General features: G+C 54.4%; 2 protein-coding genes across 4 annotated transcripts in view; one reads left to right on the top strand and one right to left on the bottom strand.

The window, feature by feature from the left end:
* PLK1 (polo like kinase 1) overlaps positions 1-8,819 on the top strand; it is a 10,974-nt gene extending 2,155 nt beyond the window's left edge. For both annotated transcript variants that reach the window (XM_019649796.1, XM_019649799.1), the window contains exons 2-10: positions 11-179; positions 1,403-1,547; positions 2,397-2,490; positions 3,641-3,860; positions 6,420-6,575; positions 7,535-7,612; positions 7,765-7,919; positions 8,012-8,194; positions 8,331-8,819. In XM_019649796.1, coding sequence (XP_019505341.1) covers positions 11-179; positions 1,403-1,547; positions 2,397-2,490; positions 3,641-3,860; positions 6,420-6,575; positions 7,535-7,612; positions 7,765-7,919; positions 8,012-8,194; positions 8,331-8,537 — 1,407 coding nt within the window. In that variant the 3' untranslated portion in view covers positions 8,538-8,819. The remainder of the gene's footprint in view (positions 1-10; positions 180-1,402; positions 1,548-2,396; positions 2,491-3,640; positions 3,861-6,419; positions 6,576-7,534; positions 7,613-7,764; positions 7,920-8,011; positions 8,195-8,330) is intronic.
* Positions 8,820-8,902: 83 nt separating this feature from the next.
* Positions 8,903-18,292, bottom strand: part of ERN2 (endoplasmic reticulum to nucleus signaling 2) — a 15,245-nt gene continuing 5,855 nt past the window's right edge. Inside the window, exons 9-22 of one of the 2 annotated variants that reach the window (XM_019649794.1) lie at positions 16,279-16,357; positions 16,043-16,190; positions 15,805-15,926; positions 14,890-15,039; positions 14,379-14,544; positions 12,281-12,365; positions 11,928-12,117; positions 11,736-11,835; positions 11,445-11,644; positions 10,068-10,215; positions 9,859-9,986; positions 9,374-9,497; positions 9,226-9,293; positions 8,903-9,145 (exon numbers count right to left, since the gene is read on the bottom strand). In XM_019649794.1, coding sequence (XP_019505339.1) covers positions 8,933-9,145; positions 9,226-9,293; positions 9,374-9,497; positions 9,859-9,986; positions 10,068-10,215; positions 11,445-11,644; positions 11,736-11,835; positions 11,928-12,117; positions 12,281-12,365; positions 14,379-14,544; positions 14,890-15,039; positions 15,805-15,926; positions 16,043-16,190; positions 16,279-16,357 — 1,921 coding nt within the window. In that variant the 3' untranslated portion in view covers positions 8,903-8,932. The remainder of the gene's footprint in view (positions 9,146-9,225; positions 9,294-9,373; positions 9,498-9,858; positions 9,987-10,067; positions 10,216-11,444; positions 11,645-11,735; positions 11,836-11,927; positions 12,118-12,280; positions 12,366-14,378; positions 14,545-14,889; positions 15,040-15,804; positions 15,927-16,042; positions 16,191-16,278; positions 16,358-18,292) is intronic. The other variant, XM_019649795.1, reaches the window with a different exon arrangement.

Genomic DNA, 18,292 nt, shown 5'->3' with positions numbered 1-18,292 from the left:
CCCCCCCCAGTCTCTCCTGGAGCTGCACAAGCGCAGGAAAGCCCTGACCGAGCCTGAGGCCCGCTACTACCTGCGGCAGATCGTCCTGGGCTGCCAGTACCTGCACCTGAACCGCGTCATTCACCGCGACCTCAAGCTGGGCAACCTCTTCCTGAACGAGGATCTGGAGGTGAAAATAGGTGAGGCGCTGGGCCTGCGGGGGCTGGACGCTGCACAGTGGGAGTGAGGGGACAAGGACAGCGAGGGCGGCAGGCAGCCGGGGCCGTTGACTGGCTCTGCGAATTTCAGGGTTCAGTTCGACAGGACATCAATGTACATTCTGGTGTGCTCACCGCCTGAAGCCTGGGCCCCCTTTATCCTCTTCCTCCTGCCCCCACCCCACTTCCCGCCGGTAGCCACCCTTCTGTTGTCTGAATCTATGAGTTTGTTGCTTTCTATTGTATATGCCACATATGAGGGAAGTCATGGCTCTTGTCCCTTTCTGTCTGACTTATTTCACTTAGCAGGATGCTCTCAAGATCCAGCCATGTTGTAGCGAGTGGCAGCATTTCATCTTCCCTATGGCCAAGCAGTATTCCACTGTCTGTGTATATATATATATATATATATATATATATATATATATATATATATATACCGCCTCTTTGTCCAGTCATCCATCACAGGACACCTGGGTTGTTTCCATGTTGGGGGCTGTTATAAATAATGCTGCAGTGAACACAGGGGTACATGCATATCTACGAATATGTGTTTTCCAATTTTTCTGGAATCCCAGAAGAGGGATTGCTGGGTCATGGGGTAGCCCCGTTCTTAGTTTTTTGAGGAACCGTCATGCTGCTTTCATTAGAGGCTGCACCAGTTTGCCTCCTCACCAGCAGTGTGCGAGGGGTCCCTTTTCTCCACAGCCTCTCCAACACTTGTTAGTTCTTACAGAGTATTTTCTTGTTTAAGGATTTGAATTTGTTGCCACTTTTTTAAATCAGGAGGCTTGACTTAGGTCTTGACGTGGGGCTCCTCCCCAACAGCCCAGCAGCGCAGGAACAGCATCCCCTCAGGGCCACTCTTTGCTGGGCTGAAAAGGCTGCTCCCTTGAGATCCTCTCTGGGTTGCCACAGTCCCCACCCCTCCCTATTACCCCACAAAGCTGCCTCGTCGCAGTCTGGAGGTTTACTTGCATTTGAGTTTCCTGTCCCCATCTTAGCCCTCCTTCCCAAGGGGAGGGGCTAGCAGGGCCCCTGGGAGGCCCTTCCCTGGCTGGCATGCTGGAGGGTTCCAGGGCACACAAGCCGCGGAGGCTTGAGGGATCAGATGACCTCGTTTTCGGAGGTCACACCTGAGCCAGCTGTCCGCAGTTACAGGTGAGAGGCCAGCACCTGAGAACCTCCTTTCCGCTCTGTCCCAGGGGATTTTGGACTGGCCACCAAAGTTGAATATGACGGGGAACGGAAGAAGACCCTGTGTGGGACGCCAAATTACATCGCTCCTGAGGTGCTGAGCAAGAAGGGACACAGTTTCGAGGTGGACGTGTGGTCCATTGGCTGCATCATGTAAGTTGGGGGTGCTCTCGGACCCGCCAGGCCTCAGCAGGGGCCCTTTGGGAAACCTCACCTGATTGCCATTCCTTTTCCTGTCACTGGTGTGTCCTGTAGGACCCCGACAGCCTGGGCCGGGAATGGGAGGGAAGGTCTCTACAAACCTGCCGTAGCGCCTGCTCCTCAAAGCGTGAGCCACAGGCCAGCAGCCCCTCACCCAGGAACCTGTGAGAAATGACTCGCAGGGCCCAGACTACTGGATCAGATCCTGCATTTCAACCAGATCCCTGGCTGATTCTTGTGCACAATGAGGTTTCAGAACCGCAGATCCAGAAAGCAGCATCGGCCGGGAAAAATTAGGCCAGGAGTTAGAGCCGGCAGGAGGAGGTGCCCGTGGTCCGCCTGGGGCAAGGCCGGCTGAGGCAGCTGGGGGGCGCAGGGCCTTTTCAGATGTTACCCTCATGACTGCTGGTGGCCTAGATCCTGGAGAGTTAGGAATGACTTGTGGCATCGGCCTTCATCCTTCTTTCCAGTGGGTTTTTTTTTTAATGGAAACTTCAAGCCTTAGCACAGAGCTCTTAGCGTGGAGCTGCCTCTGCAGGAGCCGTAGGCCACCCACCTGGGGGCCCTGGGAAAGTGCAGGCTGGCACCCAGAAACCCTGGCCCATAAGAACCCTGGGCCTATCGCGTGTATTCTGCTGAGGGCTCTCCCCGCCAGTGTCCCGGTTCCTGGGGCTGCTCAGTGGATTTGGGGACTGTCCTCAGGGTCAAGAGTGAGTGTCCAGAGGACGCCTGACCTCCGCCCTGGCCCTGAGAGGTCCCTCCTGCCAGGAGCCTTGAGCCAGCCCCCGCTTGTGCTTCCAGGTACACCTTGTTAGTGGGTAAACCGCCTTTTGAGACGTCTTGCCTGAAAGAGACCTACCTCCGGATCAAGAAGAATGACTACAGTATTCCCAAGGTGACTAAAGACACCCGAAGTTTACATTTATTTTATATTGGGTTCCCCCCACCCCAAAGCTGTTCGCTGAGCCCAGCTAGATCCTGGGGACACAGATAGGTCAGCCCCACCCCTTGGGTAGCTAGCAGCAAAGCTTCAGAGGGTTCACATCTGAAACAGCACACAGCTTTCTTTCCAGCGGGGCAGAGGTTGTATATTCTCAAAGAGCGGGAGAGTAATGTGAAATGTGTATAAACAAACAATCACAAAAAGACAGGGCATAGGAGACAGAAGCAGAGGTGCTCTTGGGCTTTGGGAGCTGACTGTCCTGACTCAGAGGGCAGGGGGCCTGGATCTACAGAGCGGTAGCCCCGTCTGTCCAGTGGAGTCACGCGGCTAACACTTCACCGAGTGCCTCGTGGGCAGTAAGTGCCTGAGGACCGCTGTGCGTACCCAGCTGTGTGTGTTTTCACAACCACCCGCGTGAGTGCGTCTAAAAGAAGAGCCTGTTTCTACGGCCACTTTCCAGTTGGGTGTTCTGACCGCGTGCCCTGTCCCCTTAGGACAGACAGTCCTGAAGGGTCAGTTACCTGTCAGACGAACACAGCCTGGGGTGGTTCGGAGTGTGGCTGCTCAAGCCGACCCGCCGGCATTGGAGTGGGTGCTGGTGCCGCCTCTTACCGGGTGCCTGTTCTTAGGCACGTGACTTCACTGTGCCTCAGTTTCCCCATCTGCAGGAGACGGATGGTAATAGATAGCGCCACCCCTTAGAGACTTTCGTGAGGGTTACTTGCATTAACATACACAACGTGCTTAGAGTACTTTCCTGCCACCTAGTAGGTGCACAGTTAGTGCCTGGTTGTCACTATGCATGTGACCCCGTGCTAGGTTACACCCCATGGAGTCTCCTCACTAGGGCTCCCAGCTTGGTGCTGTGTCCCCATTTCACAGAGGAAGATAAAAAGGCCCTAGAGAGTCAGGTTCCTTGTCACAGCTGGTGTTAAGGAGAGAACTGGGACTCAAATCATGTCTGTGTGACCTTGAAGCGTATCACTGACGGGCGTGTTTGAGGCCCGTGTTTGGGCTGCATGTGGCACGGGGCCTGCAGTGCCTGAGTGCCATGCTCAGTCCCCAGCACGTCCTGCTATGGCTCTCCCTCCCTCTGCTCCAGCACATCAATCCCGTGGCCGCCTCCCTCATCCAGAAGATGCTACAGACAGACCCCACGGCCCGGCCCACCATTCACGAGCTGCTCGAAGACGAGTTCTTTACTTCTGGCTACATCCCCGCCCGTCTGCCCATCACCTGCCTCACCATCCCACCCAGGTTTTCCATCGCTCCCAGCAGTCTGGACTCCAGCAACCGGAAGCCTCTCTCAGTCCTCAATAAAGGTAAAGTGGGAGCTGGGGAGACAGCAGGTCCTGGGGAGCACCTAGGCTTCAGATGTGGGGTGGACGACCCCAGATCTCGGGTGCAGGAGGACAGGCCCCGGTCCTCGAAGCCATGGCCCGGTCCTCCTATGGCAAATGCCCTTCCCCTCGACCCTCTCAGGAAAGACAGGCCTGAAGCAGACCGGTCAGGCCCCAAAAGAGGACAGTGACCATACACCACACCTGAAAAGTTCTGACCATTTAAAAAATTCCTAACATCACTCTTGGCATGGTTCATTGAAAAAGTGTGAACCATTTCAGAAACACACCTAGAGCTTAGGGCAGCGGACTCCCAGGCACCCACCAGACTCCACTTATCAAGACCTGGTCACATGGGTTCATCTCTCCTTTTTGGCGCCTTTGAAGTATTTTGACATTAACCCCAGACACCTGTGAACTTCACTGTGCATCTCTTTTAAAAGCGGACATTTTCTTATAAAACCACGTGCCAGTGATCAGGTTGTCATTGTTTCTAGGTTTCTTCAGAAGACAGCAGTAGGAAATACACAATTTGGGGGGAAAAAACCTTGTGTTATATTTCTGATTCACATTTTTTTCAACATTTTATTTTGTTATTTCAAACCTATGAAAAAGGTGTGATAGACAAAGACCTCCTCTATCTGCTTTACCCAGATCCACAATTAACATTTTTTCCACATTAGCTTCATCAATCCCTCCCTTCCTCCCTTTCTTCTGCACTATTTGAGAGTTAAGTTGTATATACATCCTGTCCTTTACAATTTAAAACTTCAGTGTATATTTCCAGAAACAAAGCTTCTTTTACATAAACCGCAGCACGTGACACACCTATCAAGTTCAAGAAATTAAACACTCACATGATCCTGTCTTATAGCAATCTTTTTCTCCACTGTGGAGTTGCTACTTTTCTTTTGGTAATTTATAAGTATCTGATTCAAATATAATATTATAGGATTTTTACTCCTTTGATTTTATATTTATATTTCTTTGCTCGTAAACCAAAAACCTTGTCTCCTTACATTCATATACACACATTTTTCAGCTTATATATACTAGCTCCTTTTATTCAAGGATGTTGTATTTTCTCACAGTTCTTTTTGTCCTTGGAATATATTTCACTAAGGATCTGCAGTGTAAAAAAAAAAATCACTTGAACTACATTTTTTCTCTGTGGCTATAGCACCCAGTTAATATACACCAATTCAATGTCTGAGTCCCTTTGTTTCCGTTACAGTCCACTCCTGTCACTGTAAGGATTGCCTCTTTTCGTTTGGTGCATATTAACTTCTGACATTTCCTTTTATGGTGATGTCAGCCTTGATGACTTGGTCATGGCGAGGTCTGATGGGTGTCTCCACTGCAGAGTGACCGTTCTCTTTGTAATTAAGACCTGCCTTGCTGTGGGAGACTGTCGTGTTTGTCCTCAGACTTCTGCCCCCTGGTTTCAGCATCCACGACAGGTCCTGCCTGCCGCACACGTCACTGTGCTATAGTTATAGTGATGGTGACATTTCTGTCGCCCACTCCTACATCCCATTAATTGGAATTCTGCTACAAGGAAGAGCTATCCCTTCTCTCACACACATTTATTTATTTGATTATTTATTCATCCTCCGGGCTATCATGTAATATCGTTATTTTAAGAATTACCTTTTTTTCCCCTTTTTGGCTTTAATTTTTGCATATAAAACATTTTTTCAAAAAAACGTCTTATGCTGGAACTTTTCAAAGTTACCCAAAAGGAGAGAGAACTCTGTGGTGAGTTCCCATGTCATCACCCATTTTTAATAGTCAGTAGCATTTGCCTGTATTTCTATCTCTTCCATCTCCTCCTCCCACCTTTCTGGCTGGAGTTTTAAAAGCAAGTCCCAAATATTATTTTATACTTAAGTCCTTGTCACAGCATAGTTCTTTAAAATGGAAAACTCTGATCTTTAAATATTTTGAAGAAGAATGTCCTATTACACGAGGAGAATGAGCACATGTTGGAGGGGAGAGAATTAAGCACTTAGACATAGATACAAGTCACCCACGCCTCTACACTCAGATAAAACGCATGTTAAGGTCGCAGTGTGAATCTTTCCAGACCTCTTTTGGTCGTGTGTAAGTACGTAAAGCAGATTTTAGGTTGGAAGACTCTTGTGTTTTCGTCACCTCATCCCGCTGCTCTGCGATTTACCGAACCTTCCATTCTCCTGGGAGCTGAAGATTCTTTGAATCCTTGGTTTGTAGCAGGCCACCCCAAGCTGCTGGTACCTCGGAGCTGTCTCCCCGAGGGACCGGTGGAGTCCCACAGGGTCAGAGGCCTAAGCGTCTGACACTCTGTGTCCTAAAGTGCGTGGCCTGGTCCCAGAGATGCCAGGAGTGCCACGTCCCTGTCCTTAGAGCAGGCACTCTAATCACCTGGCACTGACTCAGCTTACCCAAAGCAATGGCAGCTAAGAGTTTTCTCTGGGGAGTGCGCCAGCTGTGGCAGGGGTCCCATGCCTCTCCCCATCGGCTTTTGTGCCCAGCTAATGACCATGTCCCATCTTCTTCTAGGCGTGGGGAACCCCATGTCTGAACGGCCCCGAGAAAAGGAGGAACCAGCAGTCCGGGAGACCAGTGAGCCCGCTGACTGCCACCTCGGTGACATGCTGCAGCAGCTACACAGCGTCAATGCCTCCAAGCCCTCAGAGCGGGGGCTGGTGCGGCAAGGTGGGCGCTGCGGGGGCCTGGGGGCGGTTCCCTGGGGCATCACGGGAGGGCAGGGAGGTCTCAGCCTGCAGAGCGTGCTGGCTTGTCCAGGTCCCCGTCTGCATATGGTCAGTCCCCCCTTTCATCGCCTGTGGATGAAAACCCCAGTGAGGCAGCCCGAGGCCCAAGGCCCTCCATGGTCTGACCGTTTCCTTTCTCTGACCCATCTGTTCTGTCTCCACAAGTGCCCCCTCTTCCAGCACCTCGCTGTGCTGCCTCAGTGCACTCGCCCATGCACAGGGCATTCCTGGTTAGCCCTCAGGACAGCCGAGGGAACAGACCCAGGTGTGCGCCAGCCTCAGGGCGTGGCTCGTACTATTCCCTTCTAGAACAGCCTTCCTCCAGACACCTGCATGGCCCATGCGCTCACCCCCTCCAATGTCTGCCCCAGTGCCCCCTCCCTGCCCCCGCTCCCAGCCCTGCCACCCCCTGCATCTGCTGTGTATTTCTCCATAGCACTCCTCACCTGAGTATTCTAAAGTTTCTGTGTTGGTTTCCTGTATTTAAAAGGGGGATTATTGCAGTCACTGAGTGTAACATCAGGAAATGTCTGTTTTCTCACAATGTTTAAATCACTCAAAACTGGAGAACTAGATAGTCTGTCAGCCACTACCTCACCATGATGGAAGCAACTTAAATACTTTGTCCATATTTACTTGGAGTAGCTCTGCCCTTGAAGGCGGGGTTTGCGTACCCGTGACAGTGTCCAACTGGCACACTGTCGGGTCACCTGAATGACTGAGTGGGGCTTGGCGCTCTGCAGTGCTGCTTGTCAGCTCACTGGGGCAGGGGCCCCGCTTTGCTCTTTGGGCCCTGGGCCTCGTGACTGAGTCCCTTGGGGTGTCCAGTGAGCCTGCCTGGAGTGGGCCACCTGAGGAGAAGAGGTGGTCCTGACAACTGTCTGTCTGTTTCCATCCCAGAGGAGGCTGAGGATCCCGCCTGCATCCCCATCTTCTGGGTCAGCAAGTGGGTGGACTATTCAGACAAGTACGGCCTCGGTAGGTGCCTCCCAGGGGCGGCCTCGCGGCCCCGAGACGCAGCCAAGCTCTTGCCTATTTGGCTGCCAGGTCCTCCTCAACTCTCCCGTCTCCAGCCCCGGCCTACCTGTGCGCCCTGCCCCCTTTTTGAGGTCTCCCTCCACTGCCCCTAGGGTACCAGCTGTGTGACAACAGCGTGGGGGTACTCTTCAATGACTCCACACGCCTTATCCTGTACAACGACGGGGACAGCCTGCAGTACATAGAACGCGACGGCACAGAGTCCTACCTTACCGTCACTTCCCATCCCAGCTCCTTGATGAAGAAGGTGAGCTTGGCTGCCCGCGGGCCCTGCGCTGCTGGGGGGTGCCGCATGCCCCGGGCGGCCTCCATCCCCACTCCCTCCCTCTCTCCACCCAGATCACCCTGCTCAGGTACTTCCGCAACTACATGAGCGAACACTTGCTGAAGGCGGGGGCCAATATCACGCCGCGGGAAGGGGACGAGCTGGCCCGGCTGCCGTACCTGCGCACCTGGTTCCGCACACGCAGTGCCATCGTCCTGCACCTGAGCAATGGCTGCGTGCAGATCAACTTCTTCCAGGTGACTTGGCGGCGGGCAGGGAGGGGGCGGCGAGGCCCCACCCGGCTGGGATGCCTTCCCTGCGCCCCCACATACACGAGCAGCTGGCCCTCCCGTCCCCTGATCGCATTCCGTCCGCCCACCTCCTCCCTCACAGGACCACACCAAACTCATCCTGTGCCCCCTGATGGCCGCCGTGACCTACATCAACGAGAAGCGGGACTTCCGCACGTACCGCCTGAGCCTCCTGGAGGAGTACGGCTGCTCCCGGGAGCTGGCCAGCCGCCTCCGCTATGCACGCACCATGGTGGACAAGCTGCTGAGCTCACGCTCGGTCACCAACCGCCTCAAGGCCTCCTCGTAGCCCCTGTGGCCTGGGGCCCCCACCCCCCGGACCGTGGCCCGTTCTGCTTAATTCCCATGGTGCTGGTTTTCCTTGTGTGCCCGAGCCCTGGGGGCCGGGCAGAGCCGTGGCATCCTTGCAAGTGGGGCTGCTGTGTAAGTTATTTTTGTACATGCTCTGGTGTGGGTTCTGTGGCTCGTCCCCTTCCCTCTCCACCCCACCATATGAATTGTACAGAATGTCGCTATTGGATTCGGGACTGTCCCTTCCTTGTCTTTATATACATTAAACACGTGAATCTCTTGCTCCTTGTGTTCCCTGAGGGCGCCTGGCTCCTGGTGCTGGGCCCACCTCGCTCAGTGTCCATCCCCAGGCTGCAAAGCCTCTGGGGGTCCTTTCCGGTGCTGAGGCCGGCCTCAGCTCCCAGCAGCCCCTGGGCACGGCTGCCTGGCCCCTGAGGCTGGTGGATAGTAGGGCAGGAAGAGGCTCTGGGAGGCACAGCTCCTCATGGCTTGGTGCGTGTGAAGGAGCAGCCGCGGGAAGCGGTCGGTGAAGTACTGGACGAAGCTGTCAGGGACGTGGCCCAGCGCCTGCTGGACCTCAGGCGGCAGCTCTCTGTAGTGGTGCTTCTGCGGGTTAGAGCAGAGGGCCCTGGCTCAGCGGTGACAGCCTCCCCAGGGGCCGGGCCCCACCGAGCCCTGGAACGCACCTTGTTCCTCATGGCGCGGAGCAGGTCTCGCACCGACGTACCCTTATAGGACCGGAACCTCCTCAGATCTGTGGGTAGGGCAGGAGCTGGCAAAGCTGTCCCCTTGGGTCCCTGTGGCCCCCAGGCCCCGCCCGTGTCCGGCCTCTACCTGTCTGCAGCGGCACCGAGATGTGCTCGCGCCAGTTGCCCCGGACCACCGCGGAGCCCCCCGCCTCCAGCGCCGTCACCAGGGGCCCCTGCTCAGGCTCCTTCTCCAGCCAGTCACTGATGTCCTAGGACCCCAGAGCGTTCAGTGGCCACAGGGCCAGGAGCCCCCATCTCTGTGTAATCCCACCAGGTCTTCACCAACCCATGAGGTAGGTACCGTTGTACCCATTTACAGATGAGCAAACTGAGGCTCAGGTACCAAGTCCCTTGTTCAAGGTCGCACAAGTCGGAATGGGCTATCTGGGCACTGTGGGATGAGTGACAGCTAGGGCTGAAAGAACGGGGCGCAGTGTCCTACAAGGGGCAGCTGGGGCTGGGAAAGGAGGGAGTGGACTGCAGTGCCAGATGGTGACCAAGCAGTCTAAGCTGCCTGGCACAGGTCACGGGTCGCCAAGCCCCTCCCTCGCCAATCTGCTTGTCCCTGACCTGGAAGAACTGGAGCTGCTTGGCCCTGCTCCAGAAGAAGGGGTGGGCCAGCACGTGCTGAGCAGAGGGGCGCGCAGGGGGCAGCGGGCGCAGCATGGCCTCCACCAGGCTCCGGGCCACCACCTGGTCTGTAGGAGAAGGGGTTGTTTCAGGCCCGCCCAGCCTCAGCCCCGCTTCTTCCCTTCCCCCCCAGGCCAGGTCCCCCTCACCATGGGCCTCCTCCTCCAGGTGAGCCAGATGGGCCGCCCCTGCAAGGATGTTCGCCTGACGGTAAAGGCTCTCTCCGAAGGGGTGGCTGCCACCAGAAAGCACATAGTAGAACACGCAGCCTGCAGAGAAGATGTCCACGGCACTGGTCTGGGGCCAGAGAGAAGAAGGTGAGCAGGGAGTCTGCTTCCGGAAGTCTGCCAGGCTAAGTTCTCCCAGGGCAGCGGGGGTTTGGTTCAGAGTCAAACTAAGGATGCCCCCGAGAGGCCTCTCCTCGCCTAGATGCCCTCCGCTTTGCACTGCGGACAGGGGCCTGTGGTTTTCTCCAAAATCTTTGGCCCCACTGAGCTAGTTCAGACTTCCAAGCGTTGTTCCTCTGGCCTAGCAGGCCACATCCCTGTGTGAAGCTGGCCAGGTACATGGCAGTTAGGTGGCCGTGAGGACTAGGATCTGGCATGGCCCCGTCCAACAGGCACCAGCTGGCACTTAGCTCCGGTTGGTTGCCTCCAGGGCGCTCGGGGCGACAGAGCTTTCATTTCCCAAGAGAATCCAGAAATCCAGATTTTTTGTGTGCAGTTTCCCTAAAGTTGAAATATTGGCCATTGATTAAAAAGCCACGCCCCGTACAGGCTCCTCCAAGGCCTTTGGTTCTTGGGCCTCCAGGCTGCCACCTCTAGCTTTCTCTAGACTTTAGGGTTGCAGGTGGCTTTGTCTAATGACTTGTCTTTTTGTGTCACTCTCATCTGTGTCCATGACTTCATCTTCCACCCACACTGCTGACTCAGACAGTCCTGGACCCCAAATTCAGGCGTCACGGGTCAGACACTGCTGTGTGCCTCAACCATACTGGTTCCTGATGCTCCCCGCACCCTGTATCCAGGAGTTCTCTACCTGGCTACACATTAAAGCCTCCTGGGGCCCTTCCCTGGTTAGTCAGGTTGAATCCTGGCCGTGGGGCCTGGGCAGCTGACTTTTTCAAGTTCCCCCATGATTCAGCAGCACAGGGATGAGTGAAAAACAGTTTAGGTCCGGGTTTCTTACTCTCAGTACTGGAGATATTTTGGGCCCGATAATTCGTTGTTACGGGCGCCATTCTGTGCTTTGCAGGATGTTTAGCAGCCTCCCTGGCCTCTACCCACCAGAAGCAAGTAGCAACCCCCACCCTGCCAAGCGTGACAACCAAAAATATCTCCAGATATTGTCCAGTGTCCCCTGGGTGGTGAAATAGCGTCTGGTTGAGAGCCACTGCTCTCGTAAGAAGAGATGCGTTATCCCACTTTACAGATGAAGAAACAGGTGGGAGGAGAGACGCCAGCTCGCACAGCAGGTGACACGGAGCCTGGACAGGAGAGGTCCTGGGCCAGGGTGGGAGGACTCACAGGGCTCTCTGGGGGCAGCAGCTGCAGGAGCTCGGGCGCCATCCAGCCCTCTGTGCCTGGGACGCCTGAACGCAGGCTGAAGCTGCAGCGGCCGGCCGGCAGCTTCTTACAGAGGCCGAAGTCAGAGAGGACCACCCTGCCTCGGCCCTGGCTGTCAGGCCCTGAGATGAGGACATTGGCCGGCTTCAAGTCCCGATGCACTGTGAGAGCAGAGGGCGGCTGAGAGCGAGTGGAGGCGGGGAGAACAGGGCCGGGGGGTGGAGACTGGGAGACCAGGAGGTGGGCAGGTACCTATGTGTAAGGAGTGCAGGTGGGCCAGGCCCGACATGAACTGCTGCAGTGCCGTCTTGGGCTCCAGGCCCCAGCGGTCCAGCTCTGGGCTTTCCACGTACTGAGGAGCAGCGAGGGCCACAGCGTCACTTTGCAGCTGGGACCTCCGGCCACCCCCCACCCTTTCCCCTGCACCTCCCTGCACGGCCTCACCTCCTGCAAAGAGGCCTGGCAGAGCTCCAGGGCGATGTAGTGGAACTGGGGTCCCCGCTCTGTGCAGAAGTAGCGCAGCACGTTGGGGTGCCTGTCCGACTCTTGGAGCAGCTCAACCTCCCGCCGGACCAGGCTGAAGCATTCACGGAGGAGCCTCTTGACAGCCACTGCCCGTCCCTCAAACTGACCCCTGGGAGGTGGGGCGATGAGGTTCAGAGAGGGCAGATAAAGGAAAGGTTAGGAACTGGTAAGCGGGGCGCCAGCCTGCACCCACCTCGGTGAGCTCCCCAAGGGACAGCCGCCGAAAGGGCTGTGAGAGCCGCGTCTCCAGCTGGCTCCTGGCTGCTACTCACCGGAAAACGAAAGTCCCACTTGCCCCGCGGCCCAACACGTCCTTAGGGTTGAAGGAAATCTTCCCCACCACGGTAAGCTGCTCAGCTAGGGGGAGAGGAGGACGTGTTTCCCCGGAGCCAGCACTGGCCAGTCCAGACCCGCCCTGCCACCTCCTCCTTTGTCCGGAGTCCCACACTCCATGCCCAGGCGGGTGCCAGACTGCCTGGGCCCAGTGCCTGGTATACTGGGCAAGTTGCTTAACTGCTGTGCCTTTGGGCTTTCTCGTCTGTAAAGCAGTATAGACAAGGCACCCATGCCCAGCTTGCCACAGTCCCCACCATGCCCTGTTCTCTTCTACGGGGCTGCTTCCTTCGTTTCCTTTATGCCGCTGGCCCACCTGCGGGCATGAGTTTGCAGCCCTCCTGGCAGCTTCCAGAATGTGCACCCTGCTTTCTCTCATCTCTGAGCCATTGCCGGTGTCACCTGGGGCCACCTGGGTGCTCCTGCTCACTGTCCCCTGCTCACCGGTGTGGTTCCTTCTTATCCTTGGGCTCAGCGCTCAGCCATTGCTTCAGGGACACTTCCTGATTCCCCACGTTTGAGTTACACGCCCCTTTGTGTTCACACAGCTCCCTATGTGACCCCGCCATCAAGCATTTATCACACTGCCTGATAACCTCCCGAACTCTCTTCCGTTTTGGCCTAGAGGCCATGAAGATGCCAAAATGAAGAGTTTATCAGCTCTCTAAACAAAGGAAGCGAAAGAAATGGAAAGGCTTTTTGGCTTGATTACAGAGGAAATCCAGCATTGCATAGAGACTGTTACCCCCGAGTTAACAGGGGCCACGCTCCACCTGGGTGTTTTATTTTCTTGGGTTCTTGCCCCAAAGGGCTGATATCTTTGATTATTTTCTTATGCCAGGTAAAGAAGTACAGGTATTTTATAGATCAAGGTGTCCTGGCTGAGCCAGGGCTGAGATTCAGTATCCTCTTTTCTCTTCCAGGGGTTATCGGTATCTACTGACTTACAAGGGAATTGAGCCATCTGGGGAAGGAATTCCACTACAACAATGAGGGTCACATGGACCGTGGTGGTGAGGGGCAACTGAAAGATGAAAACAAGGAGGAACTGCAGGGCCATTTGGCGAGAGCCACCTGGGAAAAGGTGGCGTCTGAGCATCTGGGGTAAGAAAGCCAGACTCAGACTCAGTCAAGTGAGAGGAGGTGCACCGCTCGGGGCTCAGGCAGCCCTGAGGTGGGGGCTTTTCAACAGCTGACCCCTGAGGAAGGGGATCTGTCCCCTTTCAGCAGAGGCCAGGGGAGCACAGAGGTGAACACGGAGCAGCACTGGACCGTGGAGTCGCCTGTGGGGCAGACTTCAGCCTGAGTTAAGGTGACAGCAGCGTGACTCCAAGGCACGAGGTTGTGGTTTGCGCAGTGACTGGGAGGTGCCAGCAGCAGTTCATGCAAAGGACAGGAGGCCAGCCTGGCCTAAATCCAAAGCAGCAGAAGTAGCCCAGACTGACCAAGGAAGGGATGTGGAAGGCACCCAGGGTCATCCCACAGGTACCAGAGGAGGCTCGAAGGGCTTGTTTATAGGAGTAAAATGAGAAAAGAAGAGAAATGTTTAAAAAATAAAAAGCCCTAAAGAGTGGGAAAGGCACCAAATGGTACCGAGGTAATTTACGATTATTAGTACCAAATATGATGTTATTTTAGTGCACATATTAATGTCACCTCAGTACGATTTAATAATGATGGTGACCCCTCATGACAAGGAGATGTAATGAGATGGGTGTTGCTGTTCCCATGTGACAGATGAGAATACTGAGGCTCAGAGGAGTTCGGCAATTCATCAAAGTTAACACACAGTGGAATTAGATCTACACCCAGTTCTCTGCATGCAGAGTCCTTGAAAATAACGACAATAAAAACAGATGGCAGAAATTTCTAGAGTGCTCAATCAACTACATAGCAGGCACTATTCAAAATATTCTCTTATTACTTCAGCTTAGCGACCCCACTACAGTGGCTTTTAACAAACCGACTTTGAGGCTAAACCAGCCCCTCTGTTTTCTCTGTCCCTGGCTCTGCCCTTCCCTGTCCCCCTAAGCTCACCTTCAGGGTCTTCAAGGGACTGGGCTTGCTCTGAGGAGTTTTGCAGCGTCTTCTCATCTTGTGGGGTGGCCCCCGAGGGCTGGGACAGAGCATCCTGTGAGATGGGAGGAGGGCCTGCAGGTCCCGGGGAGGCCGGCTGCTGCTTTTCCTCCTCCTGCTGCTGCTGCTGCTAAAACACAAGGGCCTAAGAGGGGTTGGCCCTGGACAGACCCTGCCCCATGGTGGGCCCAGCAGCTGTGCCTGGCACAGGACCATGAACACATAGAGCACAGTAGCAGGGGCTCAGGGAGCTGCTGAGAGGAAGGCAGAGGACAGGATCCGAGCTGGGTGAAGGAGAGAGCTGCTGAGGTCTCGGAGAGGAGGGGCAGAGTTCCCCCAAGTTTGCAGGGGTCAGCAAACTGTGGCTCACGAGCCACATGTGTCTCTTTGGATGTGGCTCGCGAGCTGCAGTTTGCTGACCCCTGCCCTAGGGTATCCTAAGAAGGACCTGAGGTTGGGGTGACGAGCTTACCTGCCTCATCAAGAAGAGAATCCACCCTCCCAGGAGGACAGCAGTAAGGCTGGCTGCCAGCAGGTCTTGGAAGCCCAGCCCTGGATACAAGTCTGGGGTTTTCTCTTGCAGCTCCAGGTCCCAAGGTTCCTCCCCACCCTTGCTCAGGAGCTGCGGGCAAAAGGGCTTTCACTCTTAGCACCCCCTCCCACTGTGGAACCCCTACCCCTTCTTCGTCACCCCGTAGAGGGCTGGGCTTAGCTAAAGGGGCAGTGACTGGTCTGTACGTGGGGGACCAGGCGCTCTCCGTGGTGCTGAAGTGGCACTGAGTGGTCTGCGGGTGGGCAGCATGACGCTCTCCGTGGTGCTGACACATCATGGGGCCCCAGCAGATGGGTCTTCCAAACCTAGCTGATAACCAGCATCTATCTCCCGGGGTGTCACTAAAGATTACAGATTATCTTGGGGCATCACCAAAAAAGGCTGATATCCACCTCCAGAGATTCTGAATTCAGTGGGGCTGGAGTGAGCATCCACGTGATTCTAACGAGCAACCATATTTGAGAATTCTTGCTCTAGGGCATGGCTGTTCCTTCTAACCTTGAACTACGAGTGATGCTTGTCCAATCCTCTCCTGGGAGAGCTTTTGTAGTTTTCCTGTTTTCATTGTCTCACTTGATAAACATTGTGTAATTCTTACACTGAAGAAGGGTAAAGAAAACCGTGGCCCATGTTTCACAATTTAGATAACCAATATCCTTTTGACACTTCTAATATGTTTCTGGCAATAACAAAAAAAATTATTTTCTCTTGGAAAACTGTGTGATGTCGATTGACCCACCCCCAAATGTTATTCCTAGAAGCCTGAGAAGGTCCAGTGGCTGCCCACCCCACTGCCAAGTCTCCTCCCAAGCCCTCATGCCTTTGAGCACTGACCTCCAGGAAGAGGGTTGGGGCCCGCATGCTCCCTGAGGGTCTGGTCTCAGCAGTCTCACCCCCTGGGGTGGGATGGGCCCTCAGCATGGTGGTGTGCAGGACTGGGGGCAGCTCATGATGTCCTAAGAGACAGGGGAGAAGTCACCAGGCTGAAGGTGGCCTCAGCCTTCCAGCTCAGAAGCCAGGATCCTGGGTCCTTCGTCTCCATCTATTCCAAATTTGAGCTAGAGGGTCTCACCAATGAGCAGCCACTGGCCAGGGAGGGCCACACTGCCTGAGGGGTATCTGACAGCTGTGCTAGGTGAGCCCTCTCGCTCTCCTGAGACTTGGAGTGTCACCTCATCTGTGGTGGGGCCGTTTGTGGAGGCCAGGGTCAGTCCACGAGGCTGTGGCAGAAGGTGGAGAATCATGAGTGAGGGGGGCTCGTCTCCTGCCCCATCCCCTCTTTCCAGCCCCTCAGACACCCCCTCTCACCACTAGAGCCACCCCCGTGTGAACCAGTGCTTTGGAAACATAGAAGCCAGCTTCATCCTTCCCGACATACAGCGTCATCCTAGTGCAGGGGAGGAGAAAGGAAGACGGATGAATGATGGTGGTGGGCAGTTTCAGTTCACTGGACCCATGCTGTTATAGTGCCCCCTCCCACACTGACTCTGGGTTTGGCCATGTGACTGGCTTTGGACAATGAGACAATAGCAAATGTGATACAAGCAGAGACTTGAGAAATTCTTATGCACTGGGCTTATCCTCTTGTATTATTCTTTGGAACCCCAAGACCACCATGGGAGGAAACCCAGGCTAGCCTGCTGGGGCAATCAATGAAAGACCTTATCTGATGCCCTGTAGACCAAATAGGCCACTGATTCTGAGATAAATGACTGCAGCCATCCTAGGCCATCCAGGCTTAGCCAAGCTGCCAGCTGAGAAAACACATTAACTAAGGCCGTCCAGACCAGAAAAATACCTAGTTGACCCACAGAATCTTGAAATATAATGAGTGTTTGTTGTTTTGAAGCTCTGAGTTTTGGGGGTGGTTTTTATACAGCAAACGCTAACTGATACAAACTCTGTAGTCATTGTTTCTAAATCTATGCCTAGCCCGGACCTCTTTCAAGAGCTCAGTTTTCTAAATCTGAACTTATCATCTCATTCGTCTCCCACTCTCTCCTCCTCTTTTCCTTCCTCTTCCTCCTCCCCATCATCATCACCATCATCACCTCCCTCCTCTGACACTTCCTGCCTCTGAAAATGGCCGCACCCAGATACTTCTAGAAGCCTGGGCGTGACTCCTGACTGCTTGCTCACAATCCCCAAACTCCCTCATCACCAAATCTGAGTGTTTTCCTCTTAAAGCACTTATCTTCCTTTGATTTCTATCTCTAGTGTTTCTATCCTAGTCCAAAGTGTCTTCCCCTCTTGCCTAAACTAGTGCAACATTCTGTGAGTGTGCCCCTCCCCTCCCACAGTTAGCAGCAGGTCCACTCTGAGATACTCTCCACGCTGCAGCCAGAGGTACCTTTCTGAAATGAAAATATCGTCAAATTACTTCTTTGCTTAAAACCCTCCAATAACCCCTCCTTAGCCTTCGGAGAAAATGTCCAAACCCTTTCAAGGATGCTACAACATCCCTGCCTAACTTAGCCTCAGGCCTTATCTCCTACTTAATTTCTTTAAGTTCCCTGGTTGCCATTCTCTCCCTCTCTCTCTCCCTCCCTCCCTCCCTCCCCCCTCCCTCTCTCTCCTATTCATCTTTTAAGTTTCAATTTAGATGTCCCTTCCTCCAGGAAGCTTTCCATGACTGCCTCCTGCCACCAGTTTCAATTTGGGTACTCTTCCTACTCATTCCCATGCCAAATCTACTCTCTTATCTCATCCTTTATCATACCATAATTGCCTCTTTACATGCCTGTCTCCTGCACTAGACTCAGGTTTCTGTAGGTAGGAACATTGGCTGTATTACTGTACTACCAGAGCTGAACATGACTGGTACAAAGTAAGTGCTCATTAATATTTGTGGAACAAACTGAACACATGGATAATCCCTGGTTTTCCCGGTCTATCTGTTGGTTCCCCAAGGTGGGGACTTTCAGGTTTTCAGTGCTATAAGGGTGATAGTTAATCTTTAACAACCCGTGAGGCACAGCACCTCCCCAGCAGAGCAGGGGCCAGCTGTAGCACTGGAGTGGGGACCTGGAGGCCCCTCCTAGGCCAGATTTCACCTGTCAGTTACTGAACAGTGGGGCTACCCCGAGGGTCCTAGGAGCACACGGGGTGGTGTAGGGCACTCGTTATTTACCAACCACTTTGAACTTTTTTTTTTTTTAATTGGGGAACAGTGCGTTTTTCCCGGACCCATCAGCTCCAAGTCAACTAGTTGTTCCAATCTAGCTGTGGAGGGCGCAGCTCAGTGGCCCGAGTGGGGATGGAACCAGCAACCTTGGTGTTATAAGCCTGCACTCTAACCACCTGAGCTCACCGGCTGCCCCCC

This window comes from Hipposideros armiger, unplaced genomic scaffold, assembly GCF_001890085.2.
Source record: "Hipposideros armiger isolate ML-2016 unplaced genomic scaffold, ASM189008v1 scaffold_135, whole genome shotgun sequence".
NCBI lineage: Eukaryota > Metazoa > Chordata > Mammalia > Chiroptera > Hipposideridae > Hipposideros > Hipposideros armiger.
The sequence above is the reverse complement of the archived record's forward strand: the minus strand, read 5'-3'. Positions and strand labels throughout refer to the sequence as shown.